The sequence below is a fragment of the Elaeis guineensis genome, chromosome 10, assembly GCF_000442705.2.
Source record: "Elaeis guineensis isolate ETL-2024a chromosome 10, EG11, whole genome shotgun sequence".
NCBI lineage: Eukaryota > Viridiplantae > Streptophyta > Magnoliopsida > Arecales > Arecaceae > Elaeis > Elaeis guineensis.
Window position 1 is genome coordinate 32750587 of NC_026002.2, and position 17568 is coordinate 32768154.

A 17568-nucleotide genomic window follows, 5' to 3' on the forward strand; every position below is an offset into this window, starting at 1 on the left:
TCTAATTATCATTCTACTTTGACCAAAGACTTCCAGAATCACCGTCTTATGAGATCACATAGGATGTTCGCTCTCCTTATTAGGAGTAACTGATCCCTTATTGATCACTCACAATCTTTATGCACACTTCACTATATCTAGAGCACTCTACATAAGGATTAAAGAATCAAGTTAAATAGTGAACCAAAATATGGATCTAAGTACACAAGGTACCATAGTGATTTCAGGTAAATGATCACTTACACAACTTTCACTAGAGAATCATCAGTTGACATATAAACAAGACTCCATCTGATATTCTCTTATAGGTCAATTCAGTGAACTCATTCTCTAATGAGCATCCATATCCTTGTATTAGTGTCATCACATAAGTGGTTGTGAGATCAACCATCCTTATTTCTTAGTATACATAGGACATGCCAGTTTTATCGGTATCATTGATCTCCGACTCAATGTACTAATGACTAAAAATATTTTAGATCAGGACTATCAAAGATTTATGTCTCACTGACGTGATCTCATCATGGTCCTAAAATCATTGTCCGAATCTATGGGGTTCATTATAATCTTTGAAAATAATAAGATGCAACATATAATGAATCAATAATATCTATTTTATTAATATAAATATCAATTTACATGAGTCTGTAAGATAAATTACAATTAACACCCCATCGTATTCCATATGCGATTGGTTTGTAGGGCATTATTCTTTTAGATGGTCTATTGCTTATAAATATTTTCTATCATGATAAAAATCTATTACTTATATTATTTGATTAGTGCATGCTTTTACTTGATATACTAACGCTATTTGCATGTACATGCAGGAAGAAAATGCATAAAACTAAAGATCCACATTTAAGGAAGAATATAAATTCATAAAAATGGTAATTATCAATTCAGATAAATGGCCTAAAGAAGATGGATGACCTGGTAGCAGACCAAGTAAGATCAGCTTAAGCAAAAGATTGTCCCCGGCTCAATCCATATTCTTAAGCACTTGGCCCAAGCTCAGTCCAAACCAATGTCATGGGTAACATGCTTGGCTTGCGCCTAGACCACTGTCTTGCAGATGAGCAGGTGTCTTAAAGGGTGGATGTTGATGGTGGCATAAGTAGGAAAGAAAAAAGGGTTTTGGGCCTTGCAATATAAAGGAACTTTGATTTGAGATGTCGTGGAGGTTATAGTTATAGGTTGTTGGATGTGTGGGAGGAGAGCAAGGGATGAGGGGAGTCATGGAATGTGGACTTCTTTTAAAATCCAAGCAATAACTTAGATTCAATAGTTTTACATCTTATCTCCTTGTTAACATAATGAAGAGTTTCTTTCTACAAGCAATAATATTTCTTTAATATGATATATATATATATATATATATATATATATATATATATATATATATATATATATATATATATATATATATATATATATTCATAGCTAACTCTAAATTCTTTCTGTTTTCTTAGAAAAGGTACCCTACCCATATCATAATAACTCTAAATTGATAATATTGCTTTAATATTAAGAAAATGTTAATGAAGTCCCCTAGGACATACGTTAAGGTTTAATTTCTGCTGATTGATTAGTTATATCGTTAAACGAAAAAAAAAAAATCATGGTGCGTGTGAGCATATAAAAAGTTCATTAGGTCCATGATAGTTGATCTGGCAACTTTATAATTAAGCATTTCTATGTTTGGCAACAAATAACATGAGTTACACTAATATCTTGACCCATGATAAGAGAATTATTTGTGTGCATATAACAGAACCCTGTAATATTAGTCTAGTTAAATATATTATTCTAGGTATTGTTTAGTTTGTAAAAATATGGAAACCTAAGAACGGAACAATGTTTGGTAACTTTATTATCATTTTTAATTTAAAAATTATTGTCTAGTCTCTAGAAATTGACAGAGTTGAAAAATATGATTTCAAAAACATCGAAAGCATAAACTGCCTGTGACTACTAATTACCACTACGGTGCTTATTGTTAATACCAATATCATTGTTAATTATTTTTATTATTGCCACTCTACTAGCTGTTCTCACCGCCACTACCATCACTATTACGGTGGGTGCTTCTACCATTGCTACCACCACAACTATTATCAAATACAATCCCAATGATGGCCAAATATGCTTTGATTTTATAATTTTTTAGATAAATAAAAATAGAAACTCAATTTTTATTTTATAAAATATGAAAAATGAAAGTGTTGCGGTCAATTTTCTATCGTCTATCGTCGGTGAAGAGCACCTGCAAGATAAAAGTCCTCACAGACTAGAGTTGTGTCCGGTGGAGATCCTTCGATGCTTAAGTTTGAGAGGGGGTTGGTGAACAGCTAATGAAAATGTTGAGAGTGGCAGAGTTTTGGCCCATAATTGTCTTATCCGTACTGCTCATTTATCTTCCCTTTTATAAATGATTCTGATGTAACCATCGAGTACGTGATCCCACTTTTTATGGTGCTAGATTATCGGGCCATAATCGTGGAGTTAGTTGGCTATTTATTCTCATTAATGATCGTAACATATAGTCGATAACCGTTCATAACGGTTAGGGTATGTTAAGCAGATAGACCGACTATATATCGATAATACTGATACATCGATAGAGGTAAGTCGGTAGAAGATCTAAATGACCATCGGCTGGTAACTCTGATATGCCGATGGTCTTCAGTCAGAGATTGATCAAGTCGTTTGTTGTTGGTCGATAATAGCCGACTGTCGGTCGGTCAACCGATTATGAGTCGGAGTAATATGTTCATTCGGTCGATGTAGAGTCGGAGTCGGGGGTCGGTTGATTTGCCCCAACAGTTGTCCCTCACTCTCAAGTCCAAGGTGATCCGACGTGTATATTATCGTGTGATTTGTCACGTTGGATGAAGAGAGTCGTCACATGTTGCTTTGAGCCCTGACTTGACTGCTAGTCGAGAATTCTCTGGTTGTTTTATCGTTTCGATGGCTGCAAAATCATTATTGGGCTGTCATGTCGACAGGATAATTTGATATCGAACGTCAGTATCGGACGTCATTTTAGGAAGATAATTCGGCGTCGGACGATACGATTCTGACTAGTAGATTTTGGCCACTTGATCTAATGTCATTAGATCGGAGCTGTTCACGCGGATGATGGTGAGGTGGCACATCAGGAGGACGTGCATCGATCTGTCCGACCAATGATCGGTCCGGATGTTACCATGTGTCGTCATCTGATGAGACTCTGATTTAACCGCTTCCATCCTGACCATTGAGGGATCTTATATATATAGGGTCGCTTTCGGTCAAACTTTTACTTTGCATTTTATCTTCATTATTTGCTGCAGAAACTCTGCCGGAAGGTCGCCCCAGCACCCGAAGACTTCAAGGTTCCTTCTCCACCTTTTTGTTTTTAGCTTTCAGGTTAAATATTTTTGTCCTTCCTTTTTGGGTCCATCTCCTTTTTGGTTCTCTCTAGTTTTTCTTTTTCATGGCTAGGGCTTCTTCTTCTCGGGATAGTCAGTTAGAGAATCTAACAGACGACTCTCCATCGGGTCTGGAAGTAGAGGTTTCTTCACTATCTGAATCCAATGTTGAACGGCTCGGAGAGTAGTATCGTATCTCGGAGCAGAATCAACTTTTTGTGCATGACGTCGATGGTCGGGTGAACTCTCCTCTTATGGGCTAGGTGGCCTTCTATGTCGAAGACCTTTGGGCCGGTCTTCGATTTTTGATTCCAGAGTTCATCTGAAATTTGTTTGACTATTATGGTCTTTGCCCCGCTTAGCTGACACCGAACTCGATCTAGCTAATAATTAGTTTTGCTTTGTTGTGTCGGCTAATACCGATCGAACCTCATCTTTCTCTTTTCTGTACCTTCTTTGTTCTTCATCCCCATCCAAAGGCCAAGGGTTGGTGGCTCTTCAACCCAAGAAAAGGCCTTTCCTTTATTATCGATCTTTCATCATCCATTCATGGATGGAAGAATCAATTCTTTTTTATTTCCTCTTCTCTTCCCTAGGACTTTCCTTCATGCAGGGATGATCCAAGAACCGGCCCCAACAAGAATAGTTGGGTGGAGGTCGACGATCGAGAAGACTTCCACCGATTGAAGGATATGACGGTTTCACCGCAGAGAGAGCTAATGACCGAACAAGCTCTCTACGATGCTGGCCTTAGTTTGATCACCATCTTAGGTATAGCATAGTCGATCACTTTTATTTTTTTTTTGTTTGTTTCTGAATTATACTGACTTTCTTGTTTCGATTGTATCAATGCAGCTGAGGGTGCGAGTATCGACTGTCGATATTCGCCAGCATGCTGCCAAGAAGAGGGCAGCAGCATCCGAAGCTGGATCCTTCTGACTGCTGAAGAAGGGTCGGGCGACTATATCTATGCCGATGAGGGAACCTGATGTACCATCAGCATCGGTTCCTAAGTCGGTTTTGGCGCTGTCAGCCCCGACAGCATTTCCTGAAGTGCCGTTTATCAAAGATGGGGTGGCAAGAGAAGACAGAGTTGCAGCAGCACTATCAGTGGCTCCATCAACAAAGGCTCGGATCGAAGTAGAAGTCGTGGCCGAGCTGGACCAATCAGTGGCTGCACCAGACGTTCCTCCAATAGGACTCTCTCAAGTGCAGTCAAGCTCTAATTTTTTTGCATTCTCAAGTGCAAAAATATCGACGGGAGATCGGGGGAAGGCACTGGTGACTTTGACTGACGACGGATCATCGCCAGGGCACATCGTTCACTTCAATATCAGACTTTCTGAGGATGAGTCAGCCTTGGCCAATCCAGAGTTGGTCAAACGGCTCATTCAAGCTGCCCTTCTTCCGGCTGATCGGGAGAATAGGAAAAATCATACCATCATCGAGATGTTTTTCTCTTTTTATCCAACGATACTTGGGGTAAGTTTTTCTTCACACATTTTTTTTCGACTGATCCAACTTATTTTTTGCTTTTAGTTGGCACACGACATGTTCAACTTGGAAGCCGACTACCGAAAGGTTCCAGACTTTCATCGGATATGGATGGACAAAGTGGCAGCCGCCAATGTTGAGAAGACGGCTGTCTGTGAACAACTTCGGGCGATGACCAAGCGAGAGGCGAGGTTTTCAAGAGGAAGTCTCCAGTCTGACCGCCAACCTTCAATCTTCTTAAGCCAAACTTAGGTCGGCTTATCAAAACATCTTGTCTCTTGAGTCAAAGATCAAGAACAAGAAGCATTCTATCCATCGGCTTCGACGAGAACGGGATGGCTATATTGAAGAACTCGAAGCCAAGTGTGGAAGACATCGGGCCATCCTGGAAAGGTTGGCACTGGCCGATGATGAATCAGCTTCTGCAAAAGCTGACGCAAAGCTGGCGAGAGCGAAAGCAGAGTCGGCAAGGGAGGCTTTGAACTTTGCCATCAAGGACTTCAAGAATTCAGAAGAGTTCAAGAAAGAGATCCTCGAAGGTGGGTTCGCCTCTTACTGCATTAGGTACGAGGACAGTCGAGATGCGGTTGGAAAGTTGTACCCAGATCTTGACTTAAGCAGCATCATCCCTCCCGTCCCGAAAGATGGTGCTGCTGAAGAAACCGCATCAATCGAAGATAGAGCACCGACAGCACCAGAAATTGTTCAAGTCTCTGATGCTACATCGGACCAAAGAGATGGAGATCGCGACTGATAATTGGTGCAATTTTTTGTCTTCTTTTTGTACTCAAAAATTTTGTAATCGGACTTCAATCTAATTTTATAACTTTCTTTTCAATGAATGAATGAAAGAATTTTTCAAGTACAGACTCTTTGTATATCTGCAATGTCGTAGTATTATTTTTTAATTACCAAATATCGATCGACAAGTCGAACATCTGATAGTGATTATAGGATTCCTTCGTTAGTCGAACATCCATTAACGTACTTAAGTATTAGGATAAGCGATAATAAACCAAATATCCTTCATCTGACCTTAGTCGGGTTTAGTACATCAGGTTATTTGATAATCGATGGCAAGTCGAATATCCTTCGACCGATCATAGTCGAGTCGATATAGTTTTAATTCGATTTGGATCGTATTGGCATAGCATTCTGCTTAGTTAAGACTAAGTTGGCATAATAGTCATTCGACTAGGGTCGGCTTTTATAGTGAAAAGTCGAAATATATTCGGTACCGAGATACAGTCGGTATTTTGGCTTTTACAATGAAAGTCAACATATAGTCAATGCGTCGATTCTTACTGTGAAAAATTAAAATATAGTCGATAAAAATTGACCATCCATCTATCAGTCTATTACCACTTTATAGTTTATTGAAACTTGTGATTTTGAAATTTATTTCAAAATTTAATATTTCATTCTGAATATTATATTTATGGATAACTTTATTAATAATATATTTTTAAGTTATCAGCATTCCATGTTCGGGGGATGGTTACTCCCTCTAGAGTTTCTAACCGATATGCATCCGATCTAAGTGTTTCGGTTATCTTGTAAGGTCCTTCTCAGTTCGGAGATAACTTTTCCTGATCAAGAGGTCTTGAGACTTTTATTTTCTTTAGGATCAGATCTCTAGGACGGAAGATCTTCGATTTAACTTTTGCATTATAATACTGTATTATTCTTTGTCGATAGGTTGCCATGCAAACTTGAGCTTATTGTCGGACTTCTGGAAGTAGATCTAAATCGGTTCTCTGATATTCTGAGTTACTCAGTTTATTGTATTGCTCTATCCTTTCTGATGGTAATCCGATCTCAAGTAGGATCATCGTTTATGCTCCATAAGCTAGATTAAATGATGATTCTCTCATTGGTGTGCAAGGAGTTGTTCGGTGTACCCATAAGATCGGATATAGTTCTTCCATCCAGAGGCTTTTGCTTCATTCAGTCTGATTTTGAGTCTATACAGAATCGTTCGGTTGGTTATCTCTATCTCTCCATTGAATTGTGGATGGCCGACTGATGTAAGTTTGTGCATAATATGAAATTTTGCACAGAACTCTTTGAAATTTTGATTATTGAATTGTCGATCATTGTCAGTGATGATGGTGTGTGGTAAATCAAATCTGCATATAATTGATTTTTGAATGAAGTCCTCCATCTTTCTCTCAGTGATTTATATCAGAGGTTCAGCTTCCATCCACTTGGTGAAGTAATCAATGGCGACCACTATGAATTTTTTCTGACTAGATGCTGGAGGGAAAGGACCAAGTATGTCAATCTCCCATTATGCGAAGGGCCATGATGCAATAATTGATGTCAACTGACTTGCCGATTGGTGTTGTATATTTGCTTATTTCTGACATAGTTCACACCTTCAGACAAATTCAGCTGCATCTTTTTTCATGGTGGGCTAATAGTATCCTTATCGTGGGATCTTGTAAGTTAGAGATTTGCCCCCTAAGTCATTTTCATAAATCTCTTCATGGATCTCCTTGAGTACATAGTCGGCATCTGTTGGTCCCAAATACTTTAGTAAAGGAAGAGAGAATGACCTTTTGTATAGATGATCATTCATTAAAATATATTGAGAGACCGTCCATTTAAGTCGTTTGATTTCTGAGAGATCCATAAGAAGAGTTCCATCAGTTAAGTACTGAACAATCAGATCCATCCAGTTTGGTTCATCAGTAATTTGTAGTACTTCCTCGACTTTATTGATACTCGACTGTTCAAGACATTTGACGAATGTCTGATCCAGTGAGTTAAAAGAAGAGATTGCGAGTCACGAAAGTATGTCGGCTCGAGTATTTTCTATCCTTGAGATGTAAAAGATTTCACAATACTTTAATATTGAAGTTAGATCTTTCACCTTCCGAAGATACTTCATCATAATAGGGTCTTGAACTTCAAAGTCATCCTTAATCTGTCTAGCAATCAGTTGTGAGTCAGTGAAGATCTTCAGACTGTCGATATCAAGATCCTTAGTAATTTTTAAATTGGTTAAGAGTGCTTCATACTTGGTTTGGTTATTCGAAGTTTTAAAATTGAATTGAAGGATATATTCAGTTATAACTAGTTCAGAATTGGTGAGGATGAGACCGGCCCTGCTATCCTGTGCATTAGATGCTCCATCAATATATAGCACCCATGCCGACAGCAAGTTGGGTTCTGGAGTCATGGCCTATTTTATTTTGTCATCGATTCCATCCTCAGGTTTATTATCTGATATTGTACATTCGATGATAAAGTCGGCTAAAATTTGTGCCTTCATTAATGGACGTAGGCGATATTGTATATCAAATTCATCGAGCTTTATTGCCCACTTTGTCATTCGATCCGATGTATTAGGTCGGTGTAAAATTACCTTCAACGACTGATCTGTAAAGATAACAATAGAGTGTGCCTGAAAGTATGGACGAAGTCATTGTGATGATATGATCAGAGCATAGATCATCTTCTTCACTTTTGAATATCTCACTTCAGCATTGTGAAGCACATTGTTAGTATAGTAGATTGATCGTTGAATTCAATTTTTATTCTTTTGGACAAGCACCGAACTAACTGCTTCCATCGATGTCGCTAAGTAGAGATAAAGTTTCTCTGACTCTTGGTTTTGAAAGCAACGGTGGAGATGTCAAATATCTTTTTAGGTCTTCGAAGAATTGTTGACACTCGTCTGACCATATCAGGTTGTTTGATTGTCTCAAAGTCTTGAAGAAAGGCAAACATCTTTCTGTCGATCTTGATATAAATCGACTGAGTACGGTGATCCTTCCATTGAGCTGCTATATCTCTTTCTTGGAACTAGGATGCTTCATGTTGATAATAGCCTTTATTTTTTTGAGATTGACCTCGATTCCTCATTAGGACACAAAAAATCTAAAGAACTTTTCAGGAGTTACTCCGAACACACACTTTGTCGGGTTCAGCTTCATCTGATGTCATTGAAGTATGCTGAAGGCTTCTTTTAGGTCCCGAACATGATCAGTAGTTTGAGGGCTTTTCACTAGTATGTCATTCACATAGATTTTTATATTTCGTCCCATCTGTGTCTTGAAGATTTTGTTGACAAGCCGTTGGTAAGTTACTCCAGTATTTTTTAAACCGAAGATATTACTTTATAGCAGTAGATGCCTTTGTTGGTTACGAAGGCTATGTACTCTTCATCTTCAGATACTATCTGAATCTGATTGTAGTCTGCAAAGACGCCCATGAAGCTTAAGAGTCGGTGTCCCAAAGTTGCATCAACTAGTTGATCAATCTTTGGCAAAAAAAACTGTCCTTCGGATAAGCTTCGTTTAGATTTGTGTAGTCGATACAGATTCTCTATTTTTCATTGGCCTTTCTCACCATCACTATATTGGTGAGCCAATCGAGATAAGTAGCTTCCTTGATGAAGTTAGCTGCGAGGAGCTTGTCGACTTCTTCGTTGATGACTTTCTGTCTTTCAGGAGCAAAAGGCCTTTTCTTTTGTCTTACCGGCTTAACCTTTGGATCAATGTTTAGCCAATGAGTTATTACTTTCAGAGGAATGCCTGGTATATCAGTAGTCGATCAAGCAAAAATATCAGCATTTGCTTTGAGTAGATTTATTAGTTGCTGCCGCTCCGGATCAGACAGCAGTGATCCAATTTAGACCATCTTCTCAGAATCTTTTTCTTTTAATGGGATAGAAACCAGTTGTTCAGGTGGTTCACCCTTCTCTTTATTTTTTCTTAATCCAATTTATCGACAGATAAAGAGTCTTCGGGTTGATTATTTTGTGTGAAAATTAGGAAGCAACGTCGAATGAATTGTTGATCTCCACGCATCTCTCCGACTTTATTTTTTATTAGAAATCGAACTAGTAGATGATAAGTTGAGACTATTGCTCTCAGAGCATTCAGATCAGATCATCCGAGTATGATATTATAAGTCAAGAAAATTTGAACAACTGTAAATGTCACGAGAACAGTACTCTGTTGTAGTTTAGTTTTTGTGATTAATGGAAGAGTGATTTTTTCCTCCACAGTGATTGCATCTTTTGTGAAATCGATCTATGGCGTCGAGACTTTTCTAAGTCGATCAGTCGGTAGTCGCATTCGAGAGAAAGTCGAGTAAAATAAAACGTCCGTAGAGCTTTCATTATCTATTAATTTTTTTTTACATCATAATTAGCTATCATTGTCAAGACAATGACAACATCATTATGGAAAATTTAAAGTCTTCGAACATCTTCTTTCGAAAAAGTAATTACATTGTCGAGTCATCATTTCTTCACCGACTCTTCTTTGAAAGTTGCCCTCCAGTTTGATCGTTTGGAAATCATGTTGATTACTCCTGTAGTCGGCCAATTGTTGATAGTCTCCTCAGTTTGTGGTTGAGATTGTCAGTCAGCAGGAGGTTGAGTCGGTTGATCCCTTCGAACTTTTCGAAGTAGCCTTGTCAGATCAGGGGTTCTATCTCATCCCTGAGTTAGATGTATTGTTCGGTATCGTGACCATGATTATGATGAAACCGACAGTACTTCTTCCTATCTTGGCTCCTCGATGGTGCTTTCATTGGTGGGGGTATCGTAAGTACTTCTTTCCTTCGATCTCTATTAGGATCTGTGCATGGGGAGCAGAGAGAGGAGTGTAGGAGTCATACCTACCGTAGTTGTTCGGCTTCAGACTCCATCATCGAGATAAAGCTCTTTTGTTGTCAGTCGGCCTATTTGATTCGATCAGAGCTTCACTTTTCTTTTGTTTCTTCTTCTGACCTTTTCCATCTATTTGACATCGGTCAGAAGCAGCTTCATCCTCATGAATGTACTTATACACGCACTTCAAAAGTTCAGCATAGGTCTGGAGGAGAGCTTTGTCAAGAGAATAAGTAAATCTGGATCCCCTCAGACCTCTTTTCATGATCAATATAGTCATATCTTTATTGAGGTCCCTAACCTCAAGCGTGGCTGTATTGAAATGAGCCATATAGTCTCTCAGTGTCTCTGTCTCACCTTTCTTGATTGAGAAGGAACCGTCGGATGTTCATGGCGGCTTTGGACTTGTGCTGAAGTGGGCCACGAAAGAATATTCAAGCTGCTCAAAATAATTAATGTCCCCGACTGAATCTCGGAAAACTAGGCTCGAGCAGCCTTTCGAAGAGTTGCCGAGAAGCCAATGCATAAGAGAGCATCGGTTACCTCCTGGATCATCCTGAGAGCTTTATAGCTCTCTAAATAGTCGATCGGATCGATGGAGCCATCGTATGACTCTATCTGTGGTATTTTGAACTGAGAGGGAATCAATTCATCCAAGATGCACCGAGAGAGAGGCTGGACAGTGTGAAAGTCGTAGTCATTGGAAGACTTCCGACCTTTCACTTGAAGTCGGGTGAGTTGACGATCAATTTTTCAAAACTTGCATTCATAATCGTTAAGTTGTCGTTGCTGGAAAACTCCAAGGGTGGAACCTCCTGAAGAGCTCGAAGAAGGAGAAGCAGAAGGCGTCTGCGGCCGTTTCTCCTTCTTGATACTGTGTGCACGAGAAGGAGAGGAGAACGCCGCGAATGGTGGGTGGCATGGTGAGAGTGTCGAAAATGTGGTTGTCCATCTCGATGAAAATATCGAGACTGTTGCTCCGAAGATGAAGAGGGTGAGCATCGCGGAGGACGGCAGCTGTGCCTAGACAACACTGACTGAACCACCGGTTGCTCTACTGATGGCTGCTGCTGCTAGATTTGCTACTGTTGGAGGCTTTGAACCATCTTTGTCAAAATTTTCATTTGCTGTATAAGTGCAGCAATCTGTGCGTCCATGGTGATCACAGGACGCGAGGAACTGGATTCTGCCACCAGAGATGGGGGAGGAAAATCTTTCTGACGGAAAGACTGTCTCATCGATCCAATCGAATGCTGAGCTTTGGTTCTCAATATGGTTGACTGTAGTTTTTTCCCTTCCTGGCGCGCCAATCTGTTGCGGCCAACTCCCTGTCGTCTGTCGTCGGTGAAGAACACCTATAAGATAAAAGTCCTCACAAACTAGAGTTGTGTCCGACAGAAACCTTCCAATACTTAAGTCAGAGAGGGGGTTGGTGAATAGCTATGAGAATATTGAGAGTGGCCGAGTTTTGGCCCAGAATTATCTTACCTGTGCTGCTCTTTTACCTCCCCTTTTATAGATCATTCTGATGTAACTGTCAAGCACGTGGTCTCACTTTTTATGGCGCTAGATTATCGAGCCATAATCACGGAGTTAGTGGGCTGTTTATTTTCATTAATAGCCGTAACACGTAGTTGATAATCGTTCATAACGGTTAGGATATGTTGAGCAGATAGGCTGACTATATGTCAGTAATATTGATATATTGGTAGAGATAATTCGGTAGAAGATCCAAATGACCATCTGCTGGTAACTCTGATATGTTGATGGTTTTCAGTTGAAAGTTGATCAAGTCATTTGTTGCTAGTCGATAATAGCCGACTGTCGATCGGTCAACCGATTATGAGTCGGAGTAATATGTTCATTCGATCGATGTAGAGTCGAAGTCGGAGATCGGTTAATTTGCCCCAACAGAAAGTGATATGAAAAATATTATAGCTATGTTTGTCCTCTCAAATTTGCTCTTTGAAATTTTCTTAAGTCTCTCCATCTCAATCACTAACCTTTCTATATAATATTATTGGCAAGGTATAAATGTGGAAGCATAAATACATACCAATTATAGTTTGATTTTTCAAAATCGGTGGAACTCTAAGTCATATTTCCATTTATTTTTTAATTTTTAAATAATATTGTGATAATATAGTATGATCAAAATTTGATGTTTGTATCTTTCGTAGTAGTAACAGAAAATCCTTAAAAGAGGGTAGCTCGCTAATGAACTTGATCACAAACTCACATGCTCACTTGCTAGCAGAATCAAGTTGCTCTCTTAAATCCGAGGCAGTCAATTTCAGGGTTGGGAGTGCACCTTTCACACTGAAGAAAGATTCATCTTCTTTCATGCGAATCCACCATTAATTAGATACCTAATGACTGCTTTGGGATGTGTGCAGCAGATGGATGATCAAATATGAAGTTCTTGGAGATCTGTATGATGTGCAATCCAACGGTTAACACCATGAAGGAAGATCAATCAATCTTTTGGCGAAAGATACAAACCCAACCCTCAGTTTCGACTCATCTAATCAACCTACCCGGCCACCACCCATGACTTCAGCAAGGACTCGAGCTAGAAGTATGTCAAGGCTGGTGGAGACCCGTGAGAAGGTGAATACGTAATCAATGCAGACAGGCATGAGGTTTAGGTTAGGAGCCAAAAGACTTGCCCTGCCATAAATTACAAACACTTCATTCCTCCCTTCCTATCAATAGAACGGGCCCAAATATGTGACACAGAGATGGTGGCCAAAGAAGCCGTCCCGCTTGCAGCCACACGCGCAGAGAGAGAAGACGCAGCTCACGGGGGGCTCAACCCAACCATTAAATGAGAGCACGTAAGAGCTGCCATTCTATATGACATTCTATACACCACCAAAGCCTGCATGCATGCAGGTATTTATACGTGAAGTAAGGCAAAGTAGGAGAAAGACGCCAGCAGACAAAAAATAGTGGCCTTTTTGTGAGTTTGGGAAAACAAAAAAAAAAAATGTCTCATATTGCAGTGGAGAGGAACAGGAGAAGACAGATGAATGAACACCTCAAGGTGCTCCGCTCGTTGACGCCGAGTTTTTACATCAAAAGGGTAAGTAATTGTTAGTCCCATGCTCATAAGTTAGGTATCATCTTTGATTCATGCAAGCTATGCACCTTAAACCGTCTTTTTCTTTCTCCTTATAATAATTGATCCAAATAATTTTTAGAAAACTAGGGTATGTTTATCCTGGGATTAGGCTGTTAATCATGAATAACTTATGTTTTTGTATGACTAGATTTTCTATTAATTCAAAGGAGAACCATAGAGCTAATGATTGACTTAACAATACTGAGGTCAGGTTTATGAAAATTAATAGAATTAATGTGTTTCTTAAGAAGGGGCTTCATTTCAAGGGGTATATGATCTTCTTCATCACCTAGCAAAGAAAGTAGGACTTATTTTTTGACAAGATGACTATGGTTGGCATTGGTTGTTTTTCTTTGTTATTGATCATAATAAGGGAGACCAAGCATCTATTATTGGAGGAGCCATAGAGTTCATCAAGGAGTTGCATGAAGTTCTACAGTCGTTGGAGGCCAAGAAGAGGAGGAAGAGCTTAAGCCCCAGTCCAACTCCTAGCCCAAGGCCATTGTTGCAGTTAACTCCATCACCACCTTTGAACAATCCTTATGACTCGGACATTGTTAAGGAACTTGGGGCATGTTGCAACTCACCCGTTGCAGATGTTGAGGCAAAAATCTCAGGTTCAAATGTCCTTTTGCGAACCCTTTCCAAGCGTATCCCTGGTCAAGTCATCAAGATAATAACTGTGCTTGAGAGATTGGCCTTTGAAATCCTCCATCTCAACATAAGCAGCATGGAAGACACCGTACTCTACTCCTTTGTCATTAAGGTACATGATATCCATTATACTTTTTAATCTGTTGGTTGTTTGATGAGTGTGTCCTCACATTTAAACTTGCATATGAGCAAAATATCTTTCACTCGTTAAGCATAAAATATCATCATGTTGGGAAGAAAAAAAAGGATATATACATCTGATAATCATACATATAGTATAGAATACAACCATATTTATTCTTTTGCTGGAATATCACTATATTTTATTGATAAAGAAGGAAAAAGATATATCTTAGGAGAAAGAAGCACATTTTGCCTCGTATCCCAACTCACTTTATGCACACTATATTATATCTTTCTAAGATACTAATACATGAATTGGAATACTAATATATGGAATATGCTTTTGAGATAATGATTCTTTTTCCTTAAAAGCAAACAGATTTCTTCTTTCTACACCACACGCGAGGTTACAAGTAAAGAGGTCCCAAGACAAGTAACTTTTATAGCAGAGAAAATTACATTTTAGATTTTAAATACTTTTAACAGTGTCTTTTACAGAAAACTAAAATTTAGTCGAAGTTATTTATGTTTTTCACTTATTGCATCTGCAGATTGGATTTGACTGCCAACTTAGTGTGGAGGAATTAGCGTTTGAAGTCCAACAGAGCTTCTATCAGGATATTACATATTAAAGCAGAATGGCATTTGTTTCAGTGGCAAATATATATGAAGATCTATATGTGTGCTATATATAATATTGTTTAATATTATGAAGTCAAGCAAGTCAAATTTTCTAACCAATTTTATTAATTAGGCTTGTGATAGCTGCAAAAGTCAACAGCTATGTTGTATCATCTGAGGAAATGCTAATTAAGAACTATCTGTTGAAAATAAATTAAGGTTGTCACCTTCTAGCCAAAAATGGAATGGCTTTGTGGTCTTTTTTTTCCCCCTTTTAGAAATGGAATGGTGCCATTGTCATCTAAGTTTTGTTGACTTCTGTCTTTTCAGCAATTTAGCGCCTTTTTCCATGTTCTGTGCCTACAACAACTACAAACTGAAGGGTGAAACCTAGTGGCAAAATTAACAATATTAGGAGCAAGCATGTTAGAAATTTTTAGTTCCTCTCCAAAAAGCAATATTCATCCTTTTCATATTTTAGGAGAAAACTAATGGTTGAACTTATTTCTCAAGAAAACTAAAGATTGAACTTATTATTTTGCATGCGAAATATAGCATTAGCCTTCTACATATCTTTCAATATATTACAGCAGTCATGAAGCAAATAAATTAAAGCTATCCAACAATGAAATGACGGTTGGAGAGAAAGGAGATCGCCTAATTAAGAGAAACATGGCCATTAGCTTAATTTCTATATTCAAAACGTTTATTTGAAGGAAAAAAAAATAAATAGTTGACTTGATGCAGAGTATTCTATCATTGCATGGTTTGAAGTGTGTATGCGTGCATGCGTATGCGCATGAACGCATGCATGCATTCTGTACTTTCTGCAAGAGCGTGGATGGGACACAGACATACTTCCCACTTCCTTCTCAAGTTCCCAGAGTTTGAGACAAGAATCCATGGACAATATTCAGGAATATGAACCCCTTCTTGACTTGATTTTCACATACAAATAATAATCCATCCATGGCAGATGAATGCAAGGTGATTCTGATACACTGATACAGCTGAATTATTTGTGAAATAGGCCCATAGTTTGAAAAGAGATGGCCTCCTGTCATCCACCTGAAAGGTTTTGGTCATATGGATCTGAACGTTTGGTTTGGGTTTTCACTTTTTGGGCCTCTGATTAAATCTTGAATAGTTTTGGCCCAAGGAGTTGGTTGCCCAACCTTTCCAAATGTTCTCACTAGAAGAGTGGTTTCTGTTTCTTTTGGTTTGTTTAGGCTATCATTTGTAGAGTTGTCTTGTGAAGGAGATTATATGAACTTAACTGCATGCATTATCTTCCAAGTACTATGTAATGATGATTTAATCATGATCTTGAGAAACTTCCAAGCTTAACTAGTAGCATAAATCAATGATAGAGAAATGATTGAAATGAGAGGGGACACAATTGGATCCTACAATGTATGAGGCCAGCCTTGCAACAATGACAAACGCAAATCATCTAATTGTGTAGTATTATATGAGAGGGGCCATATATGCATGATTGAAGCACCAACGTGAGCTTAGCTCATGCATTGGTACCTCTCCTGCTATGTTCCAAGTTCATGTGTTCGAATCCTGTGACGATCGACATAAGGTTTTGGAGTTATTGCAAACAAAATGTTATTGGATGCATTCATCACATGATATGTATATTAGTAGTTGGTTTGTTGTACTCTAGGTTTAGTGCTAGCATCATGCCCATAGTTTGTCATGGATTTGAAACCTATATTGATGATATATGATTTCTAAGTTATCACAAACAGAACGCGACCGGACCGATTCATCGCATGATATTTGTTTTTTGGCTTTGTTTTTCGGGGTAATGTGGCCTCATGCCTATAATAGGCCAGGAAACTTTTGAATCCAGCCTTTTAAGATTAATAATTGAAAAAAAAAATGCACAATTGATGTATAAAATTAAAAAGCCGAGTTCCATGATGATGATGATGATGACCTCGTTTGGCAATGGATAATGATGACTTATTGTTGATGCATTTTACTTCTCTCTGATTGTTGGTGTGCTATTTGCATGCTATTGGTTAGTTGTTGGCACTCGTCCCTTAATGGCTATTAGTTACTTGTTTCTGATTGATGATCACCATTAAAATTTTGTTAACAGGTTTTTTTTGGATTGCCCCACAAAAGAGGACTTAGATTCACCATGGCATCAGCTGCTACAGTCATAACATAGACCTTAATGTGATTCTTAACTCTTTCATTGGATTGATTCATTATCCATTGTAATAAAATCTTCATCATATTCAAGGCATATTTTGAATGATTGTAAAATGATCGAAAATCAATGAAAAAATTCATTTAGGATCCTAAGATTATATCTCAAATGATATAAAAGAATCTAAAAATACAATATTTTAGGATCATAAGATTATATCTAAAATGATATAAGAGAATCTAAAAATACAATAGATAAATTATTATATTTAGTTAAAGATACAAAACAAATTAAGATGATACAGAAGACAATCCAACGCGGAAAACTAAACCATTCTAAAGTTGAT

At 38.4% G+C, this 17568-nt stretch overlaps 1 protein-coding gene across 1 annotated transcript; it reads left to right on the forward strand.

Moving 5' to 3' along the window:
* Nucleotides 1-13469: 13469 nt before the first annotated feature.
* On the forward strand, nt 13470-15138 carry LOC105052728 (transcription factor MUTE). The gene is made up of 3 exons (XM_010933653.4): nt 13470-13618; nt 14031-14423; nt 14986-15138. Exons 1-3 carry the CDS (start codon nt 13523-13525, stop codon nt 15064-15066), a joined length of 570 nt encoding a protein of 189 aa, XP_010931955.1. The 5' UTR covers nt 13470-13522; the 3' UTR covers nt 15067-15138.
* The last annotated feature ends 2430 nt before the right edge of the window (nt 15139-17568 follow it).